A 24,491-nucleotide genomic window follows, 5' to 3' on the forward strand; every position below is an offset into this window, starting at 1 on the left:
AAAGTGGTATTAAAAATGATATCAGAATTGGAGATGTTAATGTCAGCTCTTTGCTTTATGCGGACGATGTTATTTTTCTAAATAAATCTGCTGCAAGTTTGAAAGATTCCCTGACTAAATTGAATAACTGTTGTAATAGATATGGTATGAAGGTCAGTAATAAAAAGGCAAAGACAATGAAAATAGGTAGAATCGTTGAAAATGTCAACTGCTTTGTGAACGGAGAACCTGTGGAACAAGTAAAACATTTCAGCTACTTAGGCATGATTTTTAGTGAAGATGGGAAATTAAATATGGAAATAGACAACAGAATCAACAAAGCTGGTGTGATAGGAAGTCAATTGAATAAGTTCATATGGAATAAGAGAGAAATTAGTTGGAACACTAAATTAGCTGTAAACAAGACAGTGTTCAAACCAGTTTTAACTTATGGATCTGAGAGCTGGGTCAGAAGTAAAACATTTGACTAGAGACTGCAGATATGAGAGTTCTGAGAAAGATTAGAGGTGTGAACAGATGGTATCAATGGCAATATCATATTAAAAATTAGGATATTAGGAAAGAACTTCACATTGTCAGCATCCAGGAATGCGTTAGCTGAGCTAATCTCAGGTGGTGTTGTCACTTAAACAGAATGGGCGAATAAAGATTAGCAAAACAAGTGTTCTCTGCCAGGTTGTCAGGAAAACAACCCGGGGGAAGACCAAGATATAGGTGGATTGATACGGTTCAAAGTGCCTTAGACGATGGAAATATAAGATCTGATAATGGAATCTTGACAAGTAACAGACTGATTTGGAGGAAAATTGTAGATAGGAAGTTAGTTATTTGTAAATTTTTCATGTAATACTATCATATCCTATACACCCCTTGAGGGTACATGGCAGGAATTTGATGATGATGAATGATTTGTTATCTTTTCACTATGAAATAATACTAATACTATTGAGACACACTATACACAGACTAAGAACATAAAATCTAATAGAAATAATAATAGAAAATTATATGTGTATACCTACAATTATATGTCATTGTTAGGACAAATAAGATTAAAATTATTACTGTTGGAAGCAGAAAAGATAAAATGGGACATCATTGGATTGAGTGAAACTCAAAGATTTGATGAAAATTATATAGATCTAAAGAATGGACATCTATTCTATGATAATCCAAGATCCCAGGGAGGAATTGGCTTCCTAATTAACTGCTCCATGAAAGATAAAATATAAGAAATAAAATACATCACAAACAGGATTGCAGACCTCTACCTTAAAATTAACAGACATTATAAATTAAGAATTATACAAGCTTAAGCACCGACCTCAGAGAAAGAAATGGATGCATTTTATGAAACACTAAACCAGCTGGTAAATAGCAATGATACATTCTTTACAATCTGGTTGGGGACTTCAGTGGTAAAGTAGGTGTAAGAGATGCATATCTTAGAGCAATGGAAAATGTGGACTAGGACAGAGGAATGAAAATGGAGAAAGATTGATAGAATTTGCTGAAAGTAGAGGTCTTTATACAATGAATACTTTCTTCAAAAAAAAATGAAGAATCAGAAATGGATGTGGTGAAGTGAAGTCCAAAAGGAGAGATGTTTAATGAAATAGATTATATTTTAACCAACAGGAAATATATTGTCCAAGATACAGATGTTATTAATAGTTTCAATACATGTAGTGACCACAGATAAGTGAGATCAAAAATTATCATCAACAAAAGATGGGAAAGTCAATATCTGATCAAAAGTAAAAGACCCTCCATTAATTTACCATTCCTCTGACATCTTGGGAGAAAAACAAATAGCTCTTCCAAAAAGAGATAGAAGAAGAGTTATGAATGAAGTGTTATGAATTGATATGAATGAAGACTTGGATAAAAACTATCAAATAATAACTGAGAGCCTTCTAAATAATGCTAAAGTGATTGGTAGAATTAACCAAAAGAAAGGTGAAAGAAAATTGTCTGATGAAACCCTAAACCTTCTCAGAAAGAAAAGAGAAATGAAAAGTGATCTAGATATAAGAAGTAGAACAGGATTCTCGGAGCTGTGTAAAACAATAAGAAAAAGGATGACACAGGAAATTAGAAACTTCAGAACAAGGAGAATTAAATTACAATAGAAAACAATATGAGTCTAAAAGGAGTGAGAAGAAGTTGCCCATGGGACAAAATAAATTAATAACCCTTAAAGATGTAAATGGAATACTAATTAAAAACAAAGTACAGATCATAAGAAGAATAGAATCCTTTTATGCCAAGTTGCATGATGATTCCCAAGACTTAAAATAATATGAAAACAAAAATGTAATATCCAAAATGGAAGAGGAAGAAATATGTCCTGATGTTTTAAAAGATGAAGTTCAATATGCAATGGATAGCATGAGTAAAGAAAAGACATCAGGTGAAGAAGAGTTACTAATAAATGTTCTGAAAACAGGTGATGTACCAGTCATTACTATGTCAAGTAAAATTTATACATCATGCCTAAGACAGAAGAGAATACCAAAGAGTTTGAACGATGCTTATATTTATTATAGTTTTTAAAAAGAGAGAAAGAAGATATTAAAAATTACTGCACTATCAGTCTCCATTTGACAACATACAAAATTTTTACAAAAATCATTAGCAACAGAATACAAATCAGTCTAGATTTTTGCCAACCTTCAGAACAAGCAGGATTCAGAAAAAATTACACCACCATTCATCATATACAGTATGGTGAAGAAGAAAAAAAGTACCGAATAACTACACCGATATATATTTTGGAGTAAATGGGTTTATTAACAAAGAAATATATGTTTACACATTATATGTACATCTCCAACTATCGGTGGAATCATGGTCAAATAAAGCATTAACGATAGTAGATTACATGCTCGAAATTGGGCACCTTCTCTTTAAGACAGGTTTTGTAGCACATGCGAAGGTTTTCTGTCATCTTGGAGAACAAGAGTTGGCACATCTGCTGAACACATCATGTAATTTTATTGCTTAGTTCATCAAGGTTTGAAGATAGGTCATGATGCAATACCCATTCCTTCAACTTATCCCAAACAAAGGCATGAAGTGATTTGATATCAGAAGAACATGAAGGGTACAGGAATTCAATGAACCTCGAAATGAGCCTCCAGGAAAGTGTTTTGATAAATAGGCTCTAGAACCTTGTGATGTGTTGCTCCATCCCATTGGAATTCTTGTGCATGAAATGGAATCGTTTTTGCATGACATATTGTATGCAAATCCTGGGTGAATGGAACCAGCACATTCTCAGTGTAGTATTTGCTGTTCAAGGTTTTGTAGCACATGCAAAGGGTCTCTATCATCTTGGAGAACAAGAGTTGGAACATCTGCTGGACATATTGTGTAATTTTATCCCTTAGTTCATCAAGGTTTGAAGACTGGTCATGATGGAATATCCATTCTTTCAACATATCCAAAACGAAGGCATCAAACATGGTTACACCATCTTCTTCAATGAAGTGCCCAATTATGCCATGGCTGGAAAATGCACATAATGCGATGAACTTCTTGCTGTGAAGAAGTTTCTCTTGGACAAATTCAAGTCTCCAGAAACCAACAAACTTGTAGGATCATCTGTTTACATGATCACTTAGATGGAAATGCATTTCATCCAAGAACCAGACATTATGAAGGACGGATCTTCATAGACATTGTACAGCATGTGTACACAGTATTCCCATTGTGCAGTGTAATCCTTTGCTGTTAAGCACTGACCTGCCTGAATGACATAAAAAAAGGCCTAACTTAACCTCACCTCTTGATTAACGTAATGATGACACTATTGCTTGGGCCTGCTTACAGAAATGACAAACAAACTTCTCACGCACATGCCATAGGCTTCGACCATTTGTTCTCCCAACTCTGTATGAATGAAAATAATGCTCAATAATAAACATCTTTTCTTCCAATGTCATCACCAGTGCTACAGCTAAATGTAATGGTGTAGATTCTACATATGCTCTTCTATTAATGTTCATGCAGTTGAACAGCATATCTCATAGCATGTGTACTGAAGGGGGATGTCGAAGCTCAGTACTTTTTCTTTTTTGTGCCATATCATATATGTAATAAGACAAATAATTGAAAATGACAAATGAATACCAAAGCCCTTAGGGCTAGCATATATTGATTTTGAAAAGGCATTTGATTCAATCTCAACATTAACTATTTTAGAAGCAAATAAGGAATTGAAAAACTTTCATTGATATATATATATATATATATATATGACTAAATTCAACTAATGCAGAAAGTAAAAAGAAAGGATCAAATATAAGTAAGGGCAAAACAAAAATAATGTATAATAAATACATTACCTAACAGCCAGTACAAATTTAACACCAGGAAACTGATCCAGTAACTTCCTCTGTTCACCTAGGATGAAAGATCACAATAGAGGGTGACTGTCAAGAAGAAATTATATGTAGAGTTCAGTTTAGTTGGATAGCCTGTAGAAAACATCATGAAGCACTCAAAGGAAACATCCCAATCTGCCTTAAAAGAAAAAATTCGACAGTTGTATACCTCCAGTCATGACATATGGAAGTGAAACATGGACATTGACCAAAACATTTATCAAAAATTGAGGATTACCCAGAGGAAAATGGAAAGACCATTGCTTGGTATTACCATTCTAGATAGAAAGCACAATACTTGGATCAAAATGGTATCCTAGAGATGGAAAGAGAGCTATAGGTAGACCAAAGAGATGGCAGGAGGATGAGATTAAACAGATGACAGGAACTGTGTGGCATAGAAAGGCTCCAGATAGGAATGAAAGGAGGACTTCGAGGGCAAGTCCTTTCATTTGTCCTGCAGTGGACAGAAAATGGCTAATGATAATGATGAATACTATTACTTCCAGAATATGCATCATTAGCTGCATATTCTGAAACGCTTCGACTTAAATATCCTGTAGCATGTAATAATTGCCATGCATTTATTATTAAAATATTGCTTACCCTCTGGATCCTTTTAATCCTCCTGAATAATGTGTTTTCTTATTTAATGAAGAAAGTAAAATACCAAATGTCCTTTGATTTTTAAGTTTCACTGCTCTTGAAAGTTCTCACTGCTCACTCTCAGTAACTTCATTTTCAAATATTATGCACACAGTACCTGTTTCTGGCTTCTTTATTATTTCAATACCAGTGGCAGTTGGATACACCCTGGCAATGTCATTTATAGTTGTATCAGGAGAGAATACCACTAACACATAGCCTTCTTTAATTCACATTAGGTGAATGTCTTGCACTTTGTTCTTGTCCACAACAAAATTGACATAAAGATCTCTGTACCTTTGAATTTCTTTTTCTCGATAACTGAAAAATTTTCCTTTGCTTTTGCTGAACTAGTAAATTCCAAAAATGTAAATCTTATTCCTTTCTTCCCTTTTGGTTGGGGTAGGCTGCCATTGATAAAGTACCTTGATATCTTAGATAATAACATCACAAAGTAACCTCTCGAACAAACAGGCTGCACTCATGTTTTCCTCTCTTTCTTTGTTGTATATTCATAGTTGCTGAATCAAAATTTTCAGTCTTTGGCTTCTTCATGAAAGTATTTCTGCATCTAACTTTATTTTTTTGGTCACCAAAACACTGACTTCAAAGGTGACTTTTCCTTTGTAAAAGATTCATTCTTCTGTTTTTCAGGAAATAAATTCTTTGACAAATGATTCAGTGTGAGTCTTTTAAGTGGTATTCAAGACTTTTACCAGATGCTGGTGTCTTTTTCATCTGTGCACTTTTTGCAATCTGTTTATTCTGATTTGGAGTTTGCCCTTTTGCAGGAGTGATTAGCTTATTATTATTTATTTTTTTTTTTTGAAATTTTTTGTTAGTTACATCATTTCTTCTTCCTCATTGCCTTCATCATCATAATCATTGGCTTCCATAAATTTTTCGAACATCTTTTGGTCCTCTGACTTCTTCTTTTTTTTTCTTTTGAGCTAAAGTTTGAGTTGTTTATTTTTTCAAGATCACCATCAATAATTTAAAATACACAAGCCCTTTACAGATTAAAAAAAATCAAACTCTATCATTTATCATCATATTATATTCATTTCCCATGTTGCTTGCTTGTTGTTCACAAATACCTGTTAGTGTTGAAGGTCTGAGTTTTCTTGTTTATGAGATATTAACAGTATTTAAGTTTTAAAAAAGGTATACCGTGAGTAGACATATCAATACAAAATTAATAACGGAAAAAAACTCGCGTACAAAGATTATTTAATAGTATAATTTTCGCCTGTGTATCACAGGCATCTTCAGTACATTAAGCTCAAATTAAACAATAACTGACAATTCCAAAAAGCGCCACCTAAGTAGCTGGTGTAAGATAACTAAAAAAGTCAATAAATTTACTAAAAAAAAAATAATAATAATAATAATAATAATAATACAATAAAAAGTTAGGAAAGATTAGCTGATTTGTAAAGTACTATCTCCCATAAAGGGGATAGACGTAAGCCGTCGGATCTGTTTAAGTTAGGAGAATGAAGTAGAGTTTCACACGTTTCTTTATAAAGGCGTTCCATGAGAAACTGACTTTTGTGAAGAACTCTTGTCTTTCTCCAATGAACTCTGTGTCTAGTGAAGATGGCTTGTTCTGCAAGTCCAGACTTTTCAGGTTTAAAGTATTCAATATAAGGTTGGTGTTCTTCTAGCCGAATAGAGGCAGATCTTCCCGTTTGTCCGAAATAAGATAATCACAAAAGCACGGAATCTGGTAGACACCTGGATGATTAAGATGCGGAAGCTTATCTTATCTTAAGATCGAAAATTATACTATTAAATAATCTTTGTATGTGAGTTTTTTCCGTTATTAATTTTGTATTGATATGTCTACTCACGGTATACCTTTTTTAAAACTTATTACTAGACTTCACGGAGAGTCTATTTCCAAACAATCTGCTAGATACGGTGAAGTATTGGTAAAGAAGGCCAAATGCATTAACAGATTAATATTCCTTAATCGATGTAAGATGGCCCATGTTATTCCAACCTGTTGTAAAATAAAAGAAGTTTTTAGGTCCTCAAAAGCTCATCGGATCTACTTCAAAGCTAGTAAGTCTCTTTTAAATAATCAGCTTCACGAAGCTAAAAAATCTCTTGCCCTCTTAAATAGAGAAATTATGGACATAAAAAAATGCTCTGGAATCTGTTTTAACGGTTGAAACTTTTAATACTGTAATGCGCATGTCTTCACGTTCTTACCTAAAGGTCTTTAATGATTCTCGTGACAAGCTAAAACGCACATTTGAATCACTGGTCAGCATACCTAGATCCAGTAATAATACTATTGATATAGATAAAGTAGTTATAAATGTTTCCGGACGTTCACTAACAGACTGTGAATGTTTTGTTTTATCAAAAGGATATGGTTATGCCGAATAAGGTGCCACTTATGGATTTTTTTCATAACATAGACAGGGGTATTCGATCCTTATCCCAAAAAACAGCCAACAGATTACATTTTGAATGTGCACAAATTCTTTTTCATGCCAAGCCTCCTCGTCCTAATCTTTCTTACTCTGAGTTTAAAGCATTGAAATCACTGAAGAATAACAATAATTTAATTATTATGAAAGCTGATAAGGGGAAGGCTGTAGTGATTCAAGATAGGAAGGAATATGAGAGAAAAATGTCTCTTTTACTTTGCGACTGTTCAACTTATAGGCCTTTTACATCGGATCCTACCCAGAGTCAATTGAAGAGACTTAATTCTCTTTTAGATAATGTATCTACATGGAATGAAGATCAAAAGAAAAAATTTAAAACCTTCTTTGGTCGTCTATCTAGATTGTATGGTCTTCCAAAAGTTTATAAACCAGGCATTCCGTTAAGACCAGTCGTAGATTGTATAGGTTGCCCCACTTACAAAATCTCAAAATTTTTTCAACTCTCCTCTTCAACTAGAAGAACTGATACTTATATAAAAAATACTTTGAATTTCAAAAATAAAATTTCCGATCTTCATGTGGACGTTTCTGATATCATGATCAGTTTAGATGTTGTTTCTTTATTTACAAATGTGCCCCTTTCTGAAAGCATTGAATTACTACAACAGGAATTTCCTTCAGACATTGTAAATGTATTTGATTTTGTGATACATTCTGGTTATTTTTCTTTTAAAAATAAGTTGTATCGACAAATTGAAGGAATAGCAATGGGCAATCCTCTTTCTCCTGCTATCTCCAATTTCTTTATGGAACATTTTGAACAACATTTCTCCCAGACCTACTCATTGGTTCAGATATGTCGATGACATTTTTGCTGTATGGAATGGCTCTTCGGATGAACTTCAACAATTTCTCACTAAGTTAAACACATTTCATCCTAGGATCAAGTTTACCCTAGAAGTAGAATCAAATAAGCAGTTAGCCTTTTTAGATCTTCTACTTCTTCACCAACCAGATGATAACCTACATTTCTCAGTTTATAGAAAGAAGACTCATACAGGCCATTATATCCATGCAGAATCTCATCACCATCCCAGTCAAAAGGCAGGAATTATTAAAACACTGGTTCATCGGGCCCACTCCTTTTGTTCTTCAAATGATCTTTTACAGAAAGAACTACAATATATAACTTCTTCCTTTCTATCTAATGGTTATAAGAATTGCTTCATTAAAAGAACTTTGAGTAGCTTTAATATGTCTTCCTCTTCAAACACAGAAGAAATAACACGCATTACTATCCCTTATGTACAAGGCATCAGTGAACGTATAGCAAAAGTTTTAAAACCACTGAATATTTTTGTTGCCTTTCAACCGTTTAGAAAAATCTCCACCTTTCTCACTTCTCCTAAGGACAAGCTTATAAGACATCTTATAAAACATCTTAATCATCCAGGTGTCTACCAGATTCCGTGCTCTTGTGGATTATCTTATTTCGTACAAACGGAAAGATCTGCCTCTATTCGGCTAGAAGAACACCAATCTTATATTGAATACTTTAAACCTGAAAAGTCTGGACTTGCAGAACATGCCATCTTCACTGGACACAGAGTTCATTGGAGAAAGACAAGAGTTCTTCACAAAAGTCAGTTTCTCATGGAACCCCTTTATAAAGAAACATGAAACTCTACTTCATTCTCCTAACTTAAACAGATCCGACGGCTTACGTCTATCCCCTGTATGGGAGATAGTACTTTACAAATCAGCTAATCTTTCCTAACTTTTTATTGTATTAATTTTTTTTTTTAATTTTTTTTTAGGAAATTTATTGACCTTTTTAGTTATCTTACACCAGCTACTTAGGTGGCACTTTTTGGAATTGTCAGTTATTGTTTAATTTGAGCTTAATGTACTGAAGATGGCTGTGATACACAGGTGAAAATTATACTATTAAATAATCTTTGTACGTGAGTTTTTTCCGTTATTAATTTAGTATTGATTAACAGTATTTGTAAATTATTTGGTAACTTATTTACCCAATAATTTGGTAAATTATTTGGGCATAAATGGTATTTCCTTGTCTGACATAATGTTAGACAAGGAAATACCACTTATGCCATCTTTTTCATTATTGTGATAGTCCTCTCTGTAGTCTTTGCTACTTTTATGGTGTGTGTGTGTGTGTGTGTGTGTGTGTGTGTGTGTGTGTGTGTGTGTGTGTGTGTGTGTGTGTGTGTGTGTGTGTGTGTGTGTGTGTGTGTAATCTATACATCCTCTTAACTTCAATTCTTTGTTTGCAAAAGCATCCCTAAAACCCTTTCCTCATTTTCTTATAGCAGTTTCTCTCTTTTACTACCTAGTCTTCCATCTTATTAGTATAAAATCTAAAACCTTACCCTTGGTAACAGTGGACTAATGCTCACTTTTATATGCCCACAATTCTGGTGTATTTTTGAATTAAAAAAGTGAATAAAAAACAATTTACATAATGATAATTTCATTGTCATATTGAAATGAATTAATTTATTTAACATCATTGATTCAAGTAAAATACTCTTTTATTTAGGATGGCGCAGCAAAAATATATTTAGATGATGATCAGCTACCAGTTATAGGCAAGTATCTTATCCCTAATAGTGGTATTTATTTAATCATGATTTGATTAAATCAATATATAATCTATTGCTTCCACTCTTCCATCAAACTCTTGCTCCAAGCAAGCCACAGAAATTATTCTCTCTCTCTCTCTGGTATGAAGGACCTTCATTTCTTATTCTACCCAAAATTATCTTTGCACTTTCTGAGTACTGATTCAACAGAAAGTGCACCAAAGCAGTTGAAGAAGAAAACTTAAGGACTGAAGCTTCGCTTCATACTCAACCTATGATGAAGCGTTCAATAAATGCAAAATAGTCATCAGCAAATCAAATCACCGTTTGCCGCATTTTTTTTTTTTTTGCAAAAAAGATATCAGGAGAATGCTATGTAACTTGGACACTAAACAGTCTCCTGGTCCCAATAGCATCTTTCTGGTTGTACGTGAGTGTTATGCTCCACGACTAACAAAACTCATTTATCATTTATCTGGCTTCTATCAGCTGACACTTATCCCAAAGCAGGGAATCGAGCACAAATCCAACTCATTCCAATTAAAGGAAGATAACTACTAGCCAATTGCCATCACCTCATTCCCTCTCATGAGTAATGGAGAAAGTCATCATCTATGTTTAAGATTTAAATAAAGTGCTGGAAGAAACTAATTTTAAAGGCTTACTGGGGTGAAACAGCACTGAGAAAGTATTAAAAATATTATTTAATTCTTCCAATATTTTGTCTCAGTCACTGAGACATCATCAGAGAGTACAAGTAAAATATGAGACTTGTAACACACACACACAAAAACTAAATGCAACGTGGACAAAAGACTAGTCCTAACTAGGTGGGTCGGTCACCCTCTGTGGTGACCTGTTGGTGGCCTAGAATGTAAATTGAGATCTTGAAGTATTAGTGCTTCCCATATTTTGGGAAGTTTAATGTAACTATATTTATTTAAATTAAATGCAAGAAGCATGGTGTTCTTTTTCCAACTGATTCTATGTACCATATCTAAAGTATGGTCCTCAAGGCTCGATTGACCATAGCAATAATGACTGCAGATGTATTTTTTGCATTCTTCCATATGGATGTTGGTTTATCTTCTCATCTGTCCATAGTAGGCTTACTTGCAGAAACAGGGAACTTTATATACTCCAGACACAGAGAGAGGAGGGAGTTGATCTTTAGTAAAACTTATTAATTATTAATAAGTTTTACTTATTAAAAATTTAGTAAAAGGGTGGCAAGCTTTCGGTCAAGCTTGAAAGCCATCCAAAGATTCTATTTCGTTAAGACTCTCACTATTTTTTCTGAAGTGTCTCAAACACAGGGGATGATGATAGCAAAGGTTGAGAAGAGAAGGTTGAGGATTGGGAAGGATGGGTTATTTTTTTTTTTTTTTTTTTGATACTGTGGGAAATATTGGAAGAATTAAATAAAATTTTTAATCCTTTCTCAGTGCCATTTCACTCTTCTAACATGAGTTTCTCCCAGCACTTAAGCCTTAACACATGGATTATGATTATTCATGATGAAGGTCTAGTGCATAAGGCAAAATGTTTTGGATGGTCTGCAACGCTGTGTCTGCGGGCATCATGGTGCCCGCAGTGAATTTTTACTAAACTGCTTTGGAGCTCACAGAGGTAATTTTGCAGCGTAGATCACAGTATATCTGAGAGATACATTCATTACTAGTATGTGCTAAAATGCAAGAAAACATAAAGAAAAAAAAAACACTGCAAATATAATATATGATGGTACAAATTAAGTGAATATTGAATCCAACATTATTTCATAGCCAAATATAGAAACTACAAGAGTTTCGTGCAGAATATATAGAAACTAAAAGTTTCGGCTGATGCAAGCATAAATAGTGCCTTATTACTATTACTATTACTATTACCTTATTACAGTTTAGTAATTTTTACTAAACTGCTTTGGAGCTCACAGAGGTAATTTTGCAGCGTAGATCACAGTATATCTGAGAGATACATTCATTACTAGTATGTGCTAAAATGCAAGAAAACATAAAGAAAAAAAAAACACTGCAAATATAATATATGATGGTACAAATTAAGTGAATATTGAATCCAACATTATTTCATAGCCAAATATAGAAACTACAAGAGTTTCGTGCAGAATATATAGAAACTAAAAGTTTCGGCTGATGCAAGCATAAATAGTGCCTTATGGGCAACTGGTAGTAAAGGTGGAGCAAGCTTCAGACCTCTTTCCTTAGTATTTTCCATAAATGTAAAGCACATCTTGCAGAGGTCAGCAACCTTTTTAATATGAAGAGTGCAATATAAAATGACACAGGCATTTTTTCTCTCATTTCAAGCTTAAAAATTCTATGATTAGTTGTTTTTAAGAAAAATTAGATTTCAAATTTTAACATTATTTTATTTACCTCGCTTTTGCAACATATTTTTGTCACATATGAATGAATATAAAATACCATAAAAATAAAAAAAAATGAATACAAAAAGAATATTCATGTAAACAATTAGCATGTTTCTGTCAGATCACATGCCAGCACCTTGCTTTATCAATCATAATGGCAAATATATTTGTTTATTATGCAATAATAGTGTGGCTATTTCTAAAAAAGTAATATAGAAAGACATTTCAAAACCTTTCAGGCCAATTTTAAGTTTAATTATTTAAATTAGGAGGAGTCAGCAACACAGCGCCCGTTGCATCGTGGTGCAGGCAGGCAGTATTGTGCTCCATATTAAAAAGGTTGCCAACCACTGATCTAGAGAATTAAACAGGCTGGCCTTTCTCAAAAGATGTTGAGACATGGAAATATTACCAAACTGCATGAAATTTAAAGTCAACTTCAAATCTAAACTCTCCATATTTACAACAGATTTGCTTTATTATGGGAACAGATTGCTGCTATGTGTACATCCTCACTACACAGCCATTAGCTCATTGCAGTTGAAGCTCTCAGCTGTTCTGAACTGAACTCTGTACCATTCTCTTTGATATTTCAGAAGCCTCTGCTCATAAAGAATTCTTAAAAATAAAAAATAAATGCTTCAAAAAGCACAACATTCTTCTGGATTCTAAACCCATACATCTGGTTCAGCTACTTCATGTGGTAGTTAACATGTCTTCAGAGAGGCTTAGCAGTTTTGCCATCAGTGCCCATGGCCATAATTTTACCATTGCTCAGAAGCAGGTCCACCACTAGACCTGATGTTCTACATCAATTGCGGTATCTGTAATTTAGCTTGGGAAATAGCTAACAACATTATTCTTTACATTGCCAGCATTCTTTTTTCGATCTTCACCTCCTAAAAGAAATCTGTCATCGTGCCAATTATAGTCATCTCCAGAGCTGATAAGGGAAGTGTTCCTGTTATTTTTAATACCAGTGAATACAATAGAAAATGGACATCATTCTCAGAGAACACTCCACCTACAGACCTTTAGATTATAATCCTACCAAATCTTAGATACAAAAATTGAAAAGTCTGCCCAAAAAAGTTTCTTCTTGGCCTCCTGAAATCACAAAAAAACTCAATTCCTCAGTTCTCATCCCATAGGGATATGAACTAAAAGGTTTCAGTTTATCAAAAATACATAAACCCAATTCCCCCCCCCCACACACACACACCCACCCTCCAAAGACCTGTAATGGATGCTACAGATTCCCCATGCTGTAAATTAGCAAAACAGTTAACAAGCTCTTTTATCCCCCCTCCCCATTTGTCATACCATTTCTTATATAAAAAACTTTGTCCATTTTAAAACTTCTCTTGAGAATTTAATGTTAAATAATACAGATATTTTGGTTGGCTTTTAATACTGTTCACCAGTATTCCCTTAAATGACAGCGTATCACTTGTAAAGAAAGTTTTTAAGTGCCAAGGTGAACAGTGGGATCATATTAAAAGCCAATCCTGATTTGTTTTCCTTTGCTGTTCATTCTATATATTTCTCTTGGAAGCACAAAATTTATAAACAGATAGGGGTACTTGTTTGGGTTCTCCCCTTCCCCCTCCCTGCCAATTTTTTATGGAATATTTTGAAAAACAAGCTCTTGACTCAGCACCTCTCAAACCTTGGTAACATGCCTATCCAATGGTAACCTGTCCTTTTCAGTATAAAGAAAGCCCATCCACCCACCCACACACACACACACACAGATACATTTACAGTGACTCCAATGAGTCCTCTCTTACTACAGAACTTAATCATAAACACCACCCCTTCTTATCTAATACTACAATTCCCACAGTATCAAAAAAAAATCAATCCTTCCTTCAGTCCTTAACCTTCTCCGCAGAAAGATTTTAGTAATGCACTCATCATCCCTTATGTCTGAGGCACTTCAGAAAAAATAGCCAGAGTCTTAAAGAAATACAGTCTGCATGGCTTTTAAGCCCCACTGAAAGCTTGTTACCCTTATACATTCTATTAAAGATCAGAGCTCCCCCCCCCCTGCCTGGAGTATATAAAGTACCCCATTCCTGCAAGTAGTTGACTTACTGTGGATAGATGGGAAGATCAGCCAACATCCACACCGAAAAACACAAAAAATACATCAGCAGTCATTACTATGGTCAGTCGAACATTGCAGACCATGCTTTAGATACAGTTCATAGAATCAGTTGTAAAAAGATCAACATGCTCCATCACAGGAAATTTAGAAGAGAAAGATTGTTTTTGGAATTTGCAGATGCTCTTAGAAATCAGGAATTTAAATAAATATGGTTGCACTACGAAAATATGGGAAATACTAATACTTCAAGATCCCAGTTTACATCCTATTCTGCCAACAGATATCCGAGGATGTTCCACCTAGTTAGGACTCTTGTCTTGTCCATGTGCTTCACTTAGTTTGGTGTTGCTCTCGTGTGTTACACATCTCATACTGCACTTCCTGATGATGTCTCAGTGACTGAGACGAAATATTGGAAGAATCACATAATATTTTTAACCCTTCTTAATCTGTTTCATTCCATTAAGGTTCTATGGAAGGAAGTCCACTGTTTGTGGAGAAGTTGATGACGAATATTGATGAAGTTGACTGTTAACTGGTAGGTCTCTAGAGAGGGCCACCAGTTAATTAACGAGAACATAAGGTGGGCTTCAGTCTCTTAAGGATGACAGCAAGATAACTGGGATGGACCTCCAATATAGTCTTAAGGAATGTGGAGAACCAAATGGGACTTGTGACCAAGTGTTCAGTCATCATATTCCTCTGATAGATTTTATTGCTAGCTATCCACTTAAATGCTGAGCAAACAAGAATTTAGAAATGCATGCTTAATTAATATAACTTTTATTGTCTACTACTGAATAGTGAGACATTGCTCAAGCACAACACAGATTCTTTATATTTATTTTGTTGAAGTATAGAAAAACACAGTAAATTAAATGAGTGTTATGGAACACATCGATATGTTAAAATAAAAAAGCTGTTTGCAGGGGATATATTTAATTACGAGGTGGCTTAAAGGGCAAAACTTAGATAACAGGGAGGAGACCTACACATAACCTTTTAAGGAATACAGAAAACTGACCCAGACCTCTGACATAATGTCCAATTCTCACCTTCACATGATGCAACTGTAGTAGATAACTGCTGGACGATGAAAGAATGGACTCACAATTTGTGATTTAGCCAAGCAAATTGTATTCTGAATTGGTTTAAACGAGAAACAGACAAATGGTTTTATCAATATACATGATAAAATTTCATGCTACCTGGGACATTACCCAGTCAAGATCCTCCCTGTATTCATCAGGAAACTGGAGTGAATATTGAAAAGTCAACTAGTTGAACAATCTCTGTCAACAGAATTGAAGATAGACACCATCATGATTAGAAGTATCAATGGAAAAGAAGTCAAACTGGCAGAAGAATTAAAGAAATATAACATTGATGTAGTTGGTGTTACTGAGGCATAGAAGAGTAAAACAGATGAGATCCTGATAAATAATAAATATAGGATGTTATATTTTGGGTAATAGTGATGATGGAGTAGATGGAGTGGTGATAGCATTCAACACCAAACACGAACTTCTCAGACGGCAGGCAGTTCCACAGAAGATTCTCAAAGAAGGGAAGGAATTTTCCAGATCATTAGAAAAGGCATTGCTCGTAAAGAAAATAGAAAAGCCATCTAAACAAAGGGTAGGAAATTAATCTGACATAAAAATGTTTTGGGAAAATTCAGAGAAAAAAATAAAGCTAATAATGATGGTTGCTTGCTTAATTTCTGTTTAGATGGAATGAACATCATCAATACCAATATAAAGATTTTAAATTTAAAGATGTGCACAAATTCACATGGAGAAAAGATGCAAGAAAAAAAAAAAGAAAAGTCTTATTGACTGTATTATCAGTGATATTGATATTTTCACACTGGTTCAAGATGCAGAGTACACAGAAGACTTTATATTGGAAGTTATCACCTATATTTAAGCAGAATAAAAATTAAATATCACACTGAAAAGAACAATGAGTGAGAAACTCAGAATTAGAGTCAAGCAGATATTACAGGTGAACTCTTGAATGATGTTTGTAGTGGAATCAAGAAATAATGAAAGAGTTTAAAAACAAGACCAAACTTTGGAGACTCATTGGTATTGATTCAGCCAGAGAGGCATGTGATGAAGTTGTCATTTTCATGGAGAGAAAAATCAACTTCATGGTTGATGCCTCTCTGGCTGAACAAAATTATGGAAAAACTTCACTATGAAAATATAAGATAAATGGTGGCCATATGTTGTGAAGGCTGATGAAAAAGCTTAGAAATGGGGGAAAGAGTACAATAAAAGGAATCAGAGATAATAAAGGTAACATGTAAACCAAAGATAAATGTTTTGGATATCTGGAGTAATTAGACTGTTAAATTAAACAAGTAGTGACGGAATAGTGGTAGAAAACATTCAAGAGAAATGCAGTCAGGAGAACATATCCATACTGGAGAAAAGTAATCTAAAGTATGGTATGTGGAAAAGCATCTAGAGTAGATTATATATTATTATTATTAAGAGAGACCTCCAGGGAGTCAGGGACTCATCGAGTGAGGCCAAGTACCACTCGCACCAGCTATCATACTTATTCTTGAATTCATTCACACAACACCCAATGGCAATCCATTCTAATCACGCACTCTATAAGAGAAAAATCTAGTCCTCACCTACTTCTTAGTGGCATTCATTTGGCTTTTAAGGATGACCTCTTGTCCTTTTCCCATCCTCCATGAAATGAAAAATTCCATCATACTGAAATCTTGTATGGCCCTTTCAGAAGTTTGTAAGTCTGAATTATATAACCCCTCTTTCTCCTGTTTGCTAGTGTCTGCATACAAATTCTCAATCTGTCTTCATAATTAGCATTCTACAATCCTGATATCATCATTTTTAACACACTCCTTTGCACTCTCTCCACTCTATCAGAATCACAACAGAAACCAGGAGACCGGAACTGTGCACAATAGTCCAAGTGAGGTCTTATCAAGGCCTTGTTAAGAGACAACATGACATTCTTATCTTTACATGTTAAAATTCATTTTTAGCATTCCGGTTATCTTTTGAGTTCTATTTGCAATCTTTGTCACATGGCCCTTGAACTTCAACTTCCCATCTATTAACACTCTAACATCCCTAGCCTCATCAGTTTCTTCTAGTCCAGCGGTCAGCAAACTTTTGAGACAGAAGAGCCAAACCTGTCCTTCACAACAGTTTAAAAATTATTCGAGAGCCATAAATATATTTTTACAAATAAGGAAAATTTAAAGTAATATTATAGTAAATTTATAGTAATATATAACAAGTTATAATATTAATTATATCTTTATTAAACGAAGGAAAAAACCACACAAAAATTTGCTCTCATTGGTTGTAATCAGTGTGAGCAATGAGCTTGCATTTCCTTACAAAGTTTCTGTATGTCCGGTTTGTAACTAGTCGTTTTTAATTTAAGGCACGATTCCAAGTTGGCATCAATAATTTGGCTCCTCAATTTACATTTAATGAAATTCATGTTAGAAAACGATTGCTGACATAAATATGTAGACCCGAAGATACTGAGAACACCAAATGCAAATTTTTTCAACTCATAATATGAGTCCGGAAGACTATTCCAAGTATCGAAAATCATTGATTCTACCTTCTGTAGTTCTTTTATAGCGGTCTGCTTGCGCTGTGAAATCAGACTGCATTTTTCTTTCTTCAGTTCTTCTATTTCAGTACCAAGACGTACAAATTTGGAGCTCCATAAGTCTTTGCTTGTCAAGTCCAGCAATTGTATTTCAAAATTAGCCATGTCAATATCGAACAGAGAAAAATTTAATTGAATAAAATCCTTTAAAAATTTTATAAATGAAACTATGATAGTTTTATTTTCATTTTCAATTTTACTTCAGAGCCACATGTGTCTGGCGAGCCGCAGTTTTCCAACCCCTGTTCTAGCATAATCCCGCCAATATAATACGAAATTGGATATCTAATCAAGCCGAATTATATGACTTTACATTTACTGACATTGAACTGACACCCATTTTCCCATGCCCACAATTCCAGCCTATTCAAATCATTCTGCAAGTACTGCATATCAGAGCATTCCTGATTATCCTACCCATCTTTGCATCATCATCATCAGCAGCAAATAGCTGTATGTCGCCTCTCAAATCCTTCACAATATCACTAATATGCAGATTGAATAACAGTGGACCAAGGACTGATCCTTGTGATACACCACTAGTTACCTTAAATCTTGCAGATTCACATCCCACATATAGCACTTTTTGATATCTGTCAATCTGCCATCCTCTTATCCATGCTAATATTTTATAATATAGATCCATATTTTCCAATTATGCAACAGTCTTCCATGCTGTATTCTGTCAAAAGCCTTAACAAAATCCAAAAGTATCATGGTGTGTCCATTCCCCTTGACTAGTTGAATGGTAACATTATTGTAGAATGTGAGCAAGTTGCTAAAACATGACCTTCCCTTAGTAAATCCATTCTGTTCATTGCAAAGTAGTCACTGTCAACCCATTTCTGAATGCGAGCTCTAACCAATTTTTACAAAATATTAAACACCACTCTTGAGATACTGATTGGTCGATAGTCGGATATATCAGTCTTTACACCACCCTTGTGCAATGGGATCACCATATATTCTTTCCTTCCCTATTCTGTGACTCAAATTATATATCCTGGTCAAAGGAATAGCCAGTTCACTTAACATTCTTTTAGTGCCCATGCTGATATCCCATCAGTCACTGTTGCTGAATTGTTATTCAATTTGTGCAACAGCTCTAATACCTCCTCTTCATACACCTGAATTTCTGCATTCAGTGAAGAGGCAGCAGTGAATTCAATGTTGCATACAACAAGTTGATAGCTTTTAGCAAAATTGGCACTCATTAGTTGGACAACCTCTTCTGCATCTGTCACCCTCACACCATCTGCATTCAGAAGAGTTATTCTTTCATACTCTTTCTTTCTTTTACTTGCAGCATATCAATAGAATTCTTGTGAATTGTTTTTAGCTTGAAGAGCCAGTGTCTTTTCATACTCAGACTTAGCTTTCCATACAACAGTTGAGTATTCTGGCCTGGTGCTTATAATTTTAATAACAGACATCATCCTTATGCATATGGTATTCCTTCCACATCATCCATATAAGAATCTCTTGTTTTGATAACATTACACATCCATTTGACTCGTATCCTATTTATTATTAGAACTCTCAGGACACATTCTGATATTGCATGATTTAAGTATTTTTTAAATGCTTCCCATGCACTGTTGATATTCTTCCCATCAAGCAACCGATACTGTTCCACTGAACTCAGTATACTCCTCATAAATTCCTGCTTTGTAGTTCAGCATGTAACCTTTTCTGAATGGAACATTCATAAACTTAGTAACTTCCCAAGTGAGTACCGTGTAATTACTGTCACCAGTCAGAGGCAAAATGGTTACGTCTTTAACTGAAACACTCTCTGACACTATAATGAAATCTAGAAGTCTTAACCTCAAGTTTTAAAGCGAATAAAAGTTGAGCAGTTCTCAGATGTGAACTGTAGACTAAAATATACATAGATTATTGAAGAAAAAATGAAAGAGTTTGAGAACAGGAACCAAACCTTGGAGATTCATTGGCAAGCCTTGAAGAAAACCCTGATTGATTCATCGAGAGAGGCACATGTGGTGAGGTTGTCTGCAAGGATAGGAAAATCAGAACTCCATGGTAGACACAGGAAATTAAAGAGGTCGTGAAGAAAAAGAAAAAAAGCATATCAAAAGTTCTTGGCAAATAGGTCAGCTTGTGCTCTTAGAGAATACAGAGACAAATGTAAGAAAGCTAAACACTGTGAAAAATTAGCTGAACAAAAGTCATGGGAAGTCTTTGGTACGAACATAGAAAATAAATATCAAGAAGGGGGCAAGATATTCTGGAGGTTGTTGAAGCTCAAAAATCGAGAAAAGAGTGCGTAAAAGGAATTTGATAAAGGTGACATGAAAACTGGAGAAAAAGATATCCTTGAAATATGGAGTAATGACTTCGAAAAATTGCTAAATGAAACAAGCAGTGATAGCATAGTCATAAAAAACACCGACCAGACATGCAATCAGAAATACATATCCATACTTGAAGTAGAAAAAGCCATCAAAGGCTGGAAATGTGGAAAGGCAGCAGGAGTAGATGATATTCGACCAGAATTGCTGAAGTGTAGAGGCATAAAAGTCTTACAGTGGCTACACTGCATAGTTCAGAGGAACGAATTCCAGATGATTGGAGTAGAGCTCTCGTAGTACCCATATATAAAAAGGGAAATAAAACTGCATGTGAGAATTACAGAGGTATTTTCGTACTAAGTGTTCCTGGCAAGATCTATGCAAGTATACTTGAGAAGAATTGTGGAAGAAAAGCTGGGTGAAGAACAAGCTGAATTCAGGCCAAATAGAGGCTGTCAGGATCAGATCTTCACTTAACGACAAATAGTTGCGAAATCATGGGAATATAACAAAGATCTGTGTTTAAGTTTTGTAGATCTGGAAAAGGCATATGACAAGGTGCCAAGAGAGAAGCTATTCAATACGCTGCAGTTATATGGTGTCAATGGGGCATTATATCAAGCAATACTTAGTCTTTATTCGAGTTGTAAGTCAGCAGTTAGAATTGAAGGAAGTACAGGAAGATGGTTTAATGTTAAATCTGTTGTCAGACATGGATGTACATTATCCCCTCTGTTATTCATTATCAATATAAATAACATTATGAAGGAAAGTGGTATTAAACCTGATATCAAAATTGGAGATGTTAAGCTCAGCTCTTTGCTGGTTTTATAAAATCTAATAGATTCATCTGACGGCATATTGTCTTTTTCTTGTCATGCGAAATTTCTTCATAGCAAGCCAATGATTTTTTTATTCCTTGCCTTGTTGCCAAAATTTGTTCCTCGTTAGAATCTATGTCCGCCAAAATCTGTAAACCTTTCTTAATTAAGCTGAGACCTTCTGTTAATTTTGCAATTGTCATGTGCTTTTCTGGTAGAACTGGATCTGAGGTTTCGGTCTCTTCAGTAGCACTTTGCTCATGCATCTCTATTAGCTCGTCGATTGTAAGCTCCTTGTTATGTGAGTCTAACAGCTTGCTGACATCTTCACTGTCGACTTCTAAATCTAATTGCCTGGCAAGGTTGACAACTTCTTCTATTCCCTCAGCAACTTGATCAGTTTCTGGCAACATTCCCGTTTCACATTTAAAAAAGGATGGGAAAAGTTTTTTCCAGACGGCATTCAAGGTTTTTTGGGAGATTTCACCCCAAGAATCATCAACCATTATTGAACCAACCATTACTGGCCACAAAATTTTCTTCTTTGGCTGCTTCTCCAGCTTCTAATTTTAGCCTCTCAAAAATTAGCTTGGCTTGGCTACATATTGTCGTTTGATCAATTGGACAATTTTTTACTCTCACTTGATTATCACACCATAATTTAAGCATTGTTTCCATCTCACCAATAATCCCATGACGTTTACGAATTATGCTTGAATTCAATGATTGGGCATATTTCTCAGCAGCGAGAATTCTTTCTTTATCTTTTATGATTGTTCTTACTGTGAATTCCTGTTGATTGAACTTCTTTGCTAGCTCACAAATTTTCATTCCGCTTCAAAATCATTAATAATATTGAGTTTTGTTTCCAAAGTCAATGTTTTTCTTTTCTTGCTAGCTGTAGACGAAACTGACTTACTTCTTTTGGACGACATTGTTATTTTTAATGTGATAAAATTTTTATCGAGCATAAATTAAACAATAGCAAAGTTTGTAGACTATAAAAATCGTGTATGAATGGAGACCTCACGAAACACGTCAGTGCTTGTTCACAGCATGTGCCACACTGGTGAATGCGGCCATCACCGGAAAGATATGACTAGTGGTGAGGCGTGAAGTGGGACGGGAATACGTACATATAAGAAACCGCGTTACTCCGGATTCACGTAAGTCTGGTATTACTGTATTCTGTTTATTTTGTCTGATATCCCTTTAATGTATGGAATGGCAACCTTTTTATTGTGATTTCGTTTATTTTTATTTTTAAGTGGAGTTTTGTAAAGAATTTTGTTGATAGTTTTGCTGTAGCTATTTTTCAGGAAGGTATTGCTTGTTTACTGGAGCAAATCTTTAAAACCCTGTTTTTTAGTATGTTAATGACACCTAGTTTTTGTGTTGGGTGGCGGTAAGAGTTTGTGCGTATATATTGGTCAGTACAAAGGTGGTCTGAAAAGTTCTCAGCCTTGACTATAGATGGCAACACTATCAGCAAGATTTTTTTTTCTAAGTTGGTGCATCTGTTATAAGCATCCATGTGAAATTGCAAGTCATTCTATCAAGTAGTTTGTTTTATACAGCTGTTTGAAGCAAAAGTGTTGTCTGTATCCCTCGAAATTAATAAAATTGAGTATCGTGCGGTTATGCAATTCTTTGTTAAAGATGGTTTAACCCGAAAAGAAATTCATTCAAAGTTCATAAAAGTTTATAGGCACTCTTCTCCTTCATTTTCGATAATTAAGAAATGGGCAGTCTTGAAGATGATCATGTGAAGGACATCCAAAAAGTGTAACAACACCAGAAATCATTGATCAAGTTCACGATATAGTATTGGATGACCAGCGAGTCAGACTATAGGCATTTCAAAAGAATGTGTAGGATATATTTTGCATGAAGAATTGCAAATGAAAAAATCTTTGCGCAAGATGAATGCTGCGCTTGCTCACAGCAGATCAAAAACACACTCACATGAAAATCTCTGAACAGTGCTTGGAGCATTTTAACAACAATAAAACTGATTTTGTGGGTCAATTTATTACTATGGATGAGACTTGGATTCACCATTACATACCAGAATCCAAACAACAGTCAAAACAGTGGACGGAAGCTGGTTGTTCAGCCCCAAAGAAGACAAAGTCGGTTCCATCATAAGGAAAGGTCATGGCATCTGTGTTTTGGGATGTTAAAGGCATTTTGTTTATTTAGTTATCTTGAAAAGGGTAAAACAATAACTGGGGAATATTATTCCGATCTTTTAACCAGACTAGACAAAAAAATTCGTGAGAAAAGACTCGGTTTGCAGAAGGAAAAAAATCATCTTTCATCAGGATAATGCACCTGCCCACAAAGGTGTTTTGGCAATGGAAAAATTTAGGGATCTGCACTATGTGAATTGTTGGAACATCCACCCTATTCTCCAGATTTGGCTCCCTCTGACTTCCATCTCTTCCCAAAACTAAAACTCTTCCTCGCTGGTCAGTGTTTTTCTTTGAAAGTCTTCTGCACTACGCTCATTCCCCAAGAATTTATGGTGGATGAGTGAAATAGGCTGCCAGAGTTTGTTGTGAGTGCCAAGACTGGATGATTCAAAGGATGATAGATATTGCACAAATATTGGACAGTGTTTGGTATAACGTTTAGTTTCTCCCTCAGTGAGTCTTTATACTCCATGGAGTTGCTGCCTGTGTTAAAATCATTATCATCATCATAATAATAATAAAAGAAGCTTGGAAACTTTTTTTGTCAGTTCAGAAATACTGGATGGTTCTGTTTTAGACCCATCCAAGTGCAAAAGAGGTGGAAGGTGAATTGGACAATGATTTCTTGCCAGATACCAGAATCATTAACTCTCATCCAGACATTATGCAAGTTTTGTCTGTTTAGTCCATTCACAATCGGTTTTAGACATATTGATAATTTGCTTGCAGCAGTTTTAATCTAAATAGAAAAGTAGATGATATATGAAAGCAAATTTTTGTATGCATATTCTTCTCTTCTTTTTGCACACTTTTTAGGGAATTAAGGCCTAGATAAGGGAAGAGAATTTAAAGGAATGGAGAATGAATGTGTTCATACCAATAAGATTAGTTTCACTAATATTAAGTGAAAATATTTGGATCAGAGGACTGAACAACAAAAAAACAAGCAAG

At 34.8% G+C, this 24,491-nt stretch overlaps 1 protein-coding gene across 1 annotated transcript in view; it reads left to right on the forward strand.

Annotated features, from left to right (window-relative positions):
- Window positions 1-24,491, forward strand: part of Nse4 (SMC5-SMC6 complex kleisin component Non-SMC element 1) — a 244,990-nt gene that overhangs the window by 195,852 nt on the left and 24,647 nt on the right. The window contains exon 8 of the mRNA XM_090391177.1: window positions 9,999-10,047. Coding sequence (XP_090247303.1) covers window positions 9,999-10,047 — 49 coding nt within the window. The remainder of the gene's footprint in view (window positions 1-9,998; window positions 10,048-24,491) is intronic.

This window comes from Typopeltis vanoorti, chromosome 4 (genome assembly GCF_054136105.1).
Source record: "Typopeltis vanoorti isolate ZY-2024b chromosome 4, IOZ_Tvanoo_1.0, whole genome shotgun sequence".
NCBI lineage: Eukaryota > Metazoa > Arthropoda > Arachnida > Uropygi > Thelyphonidae > Typopeltis > Typopeltis vanoorti.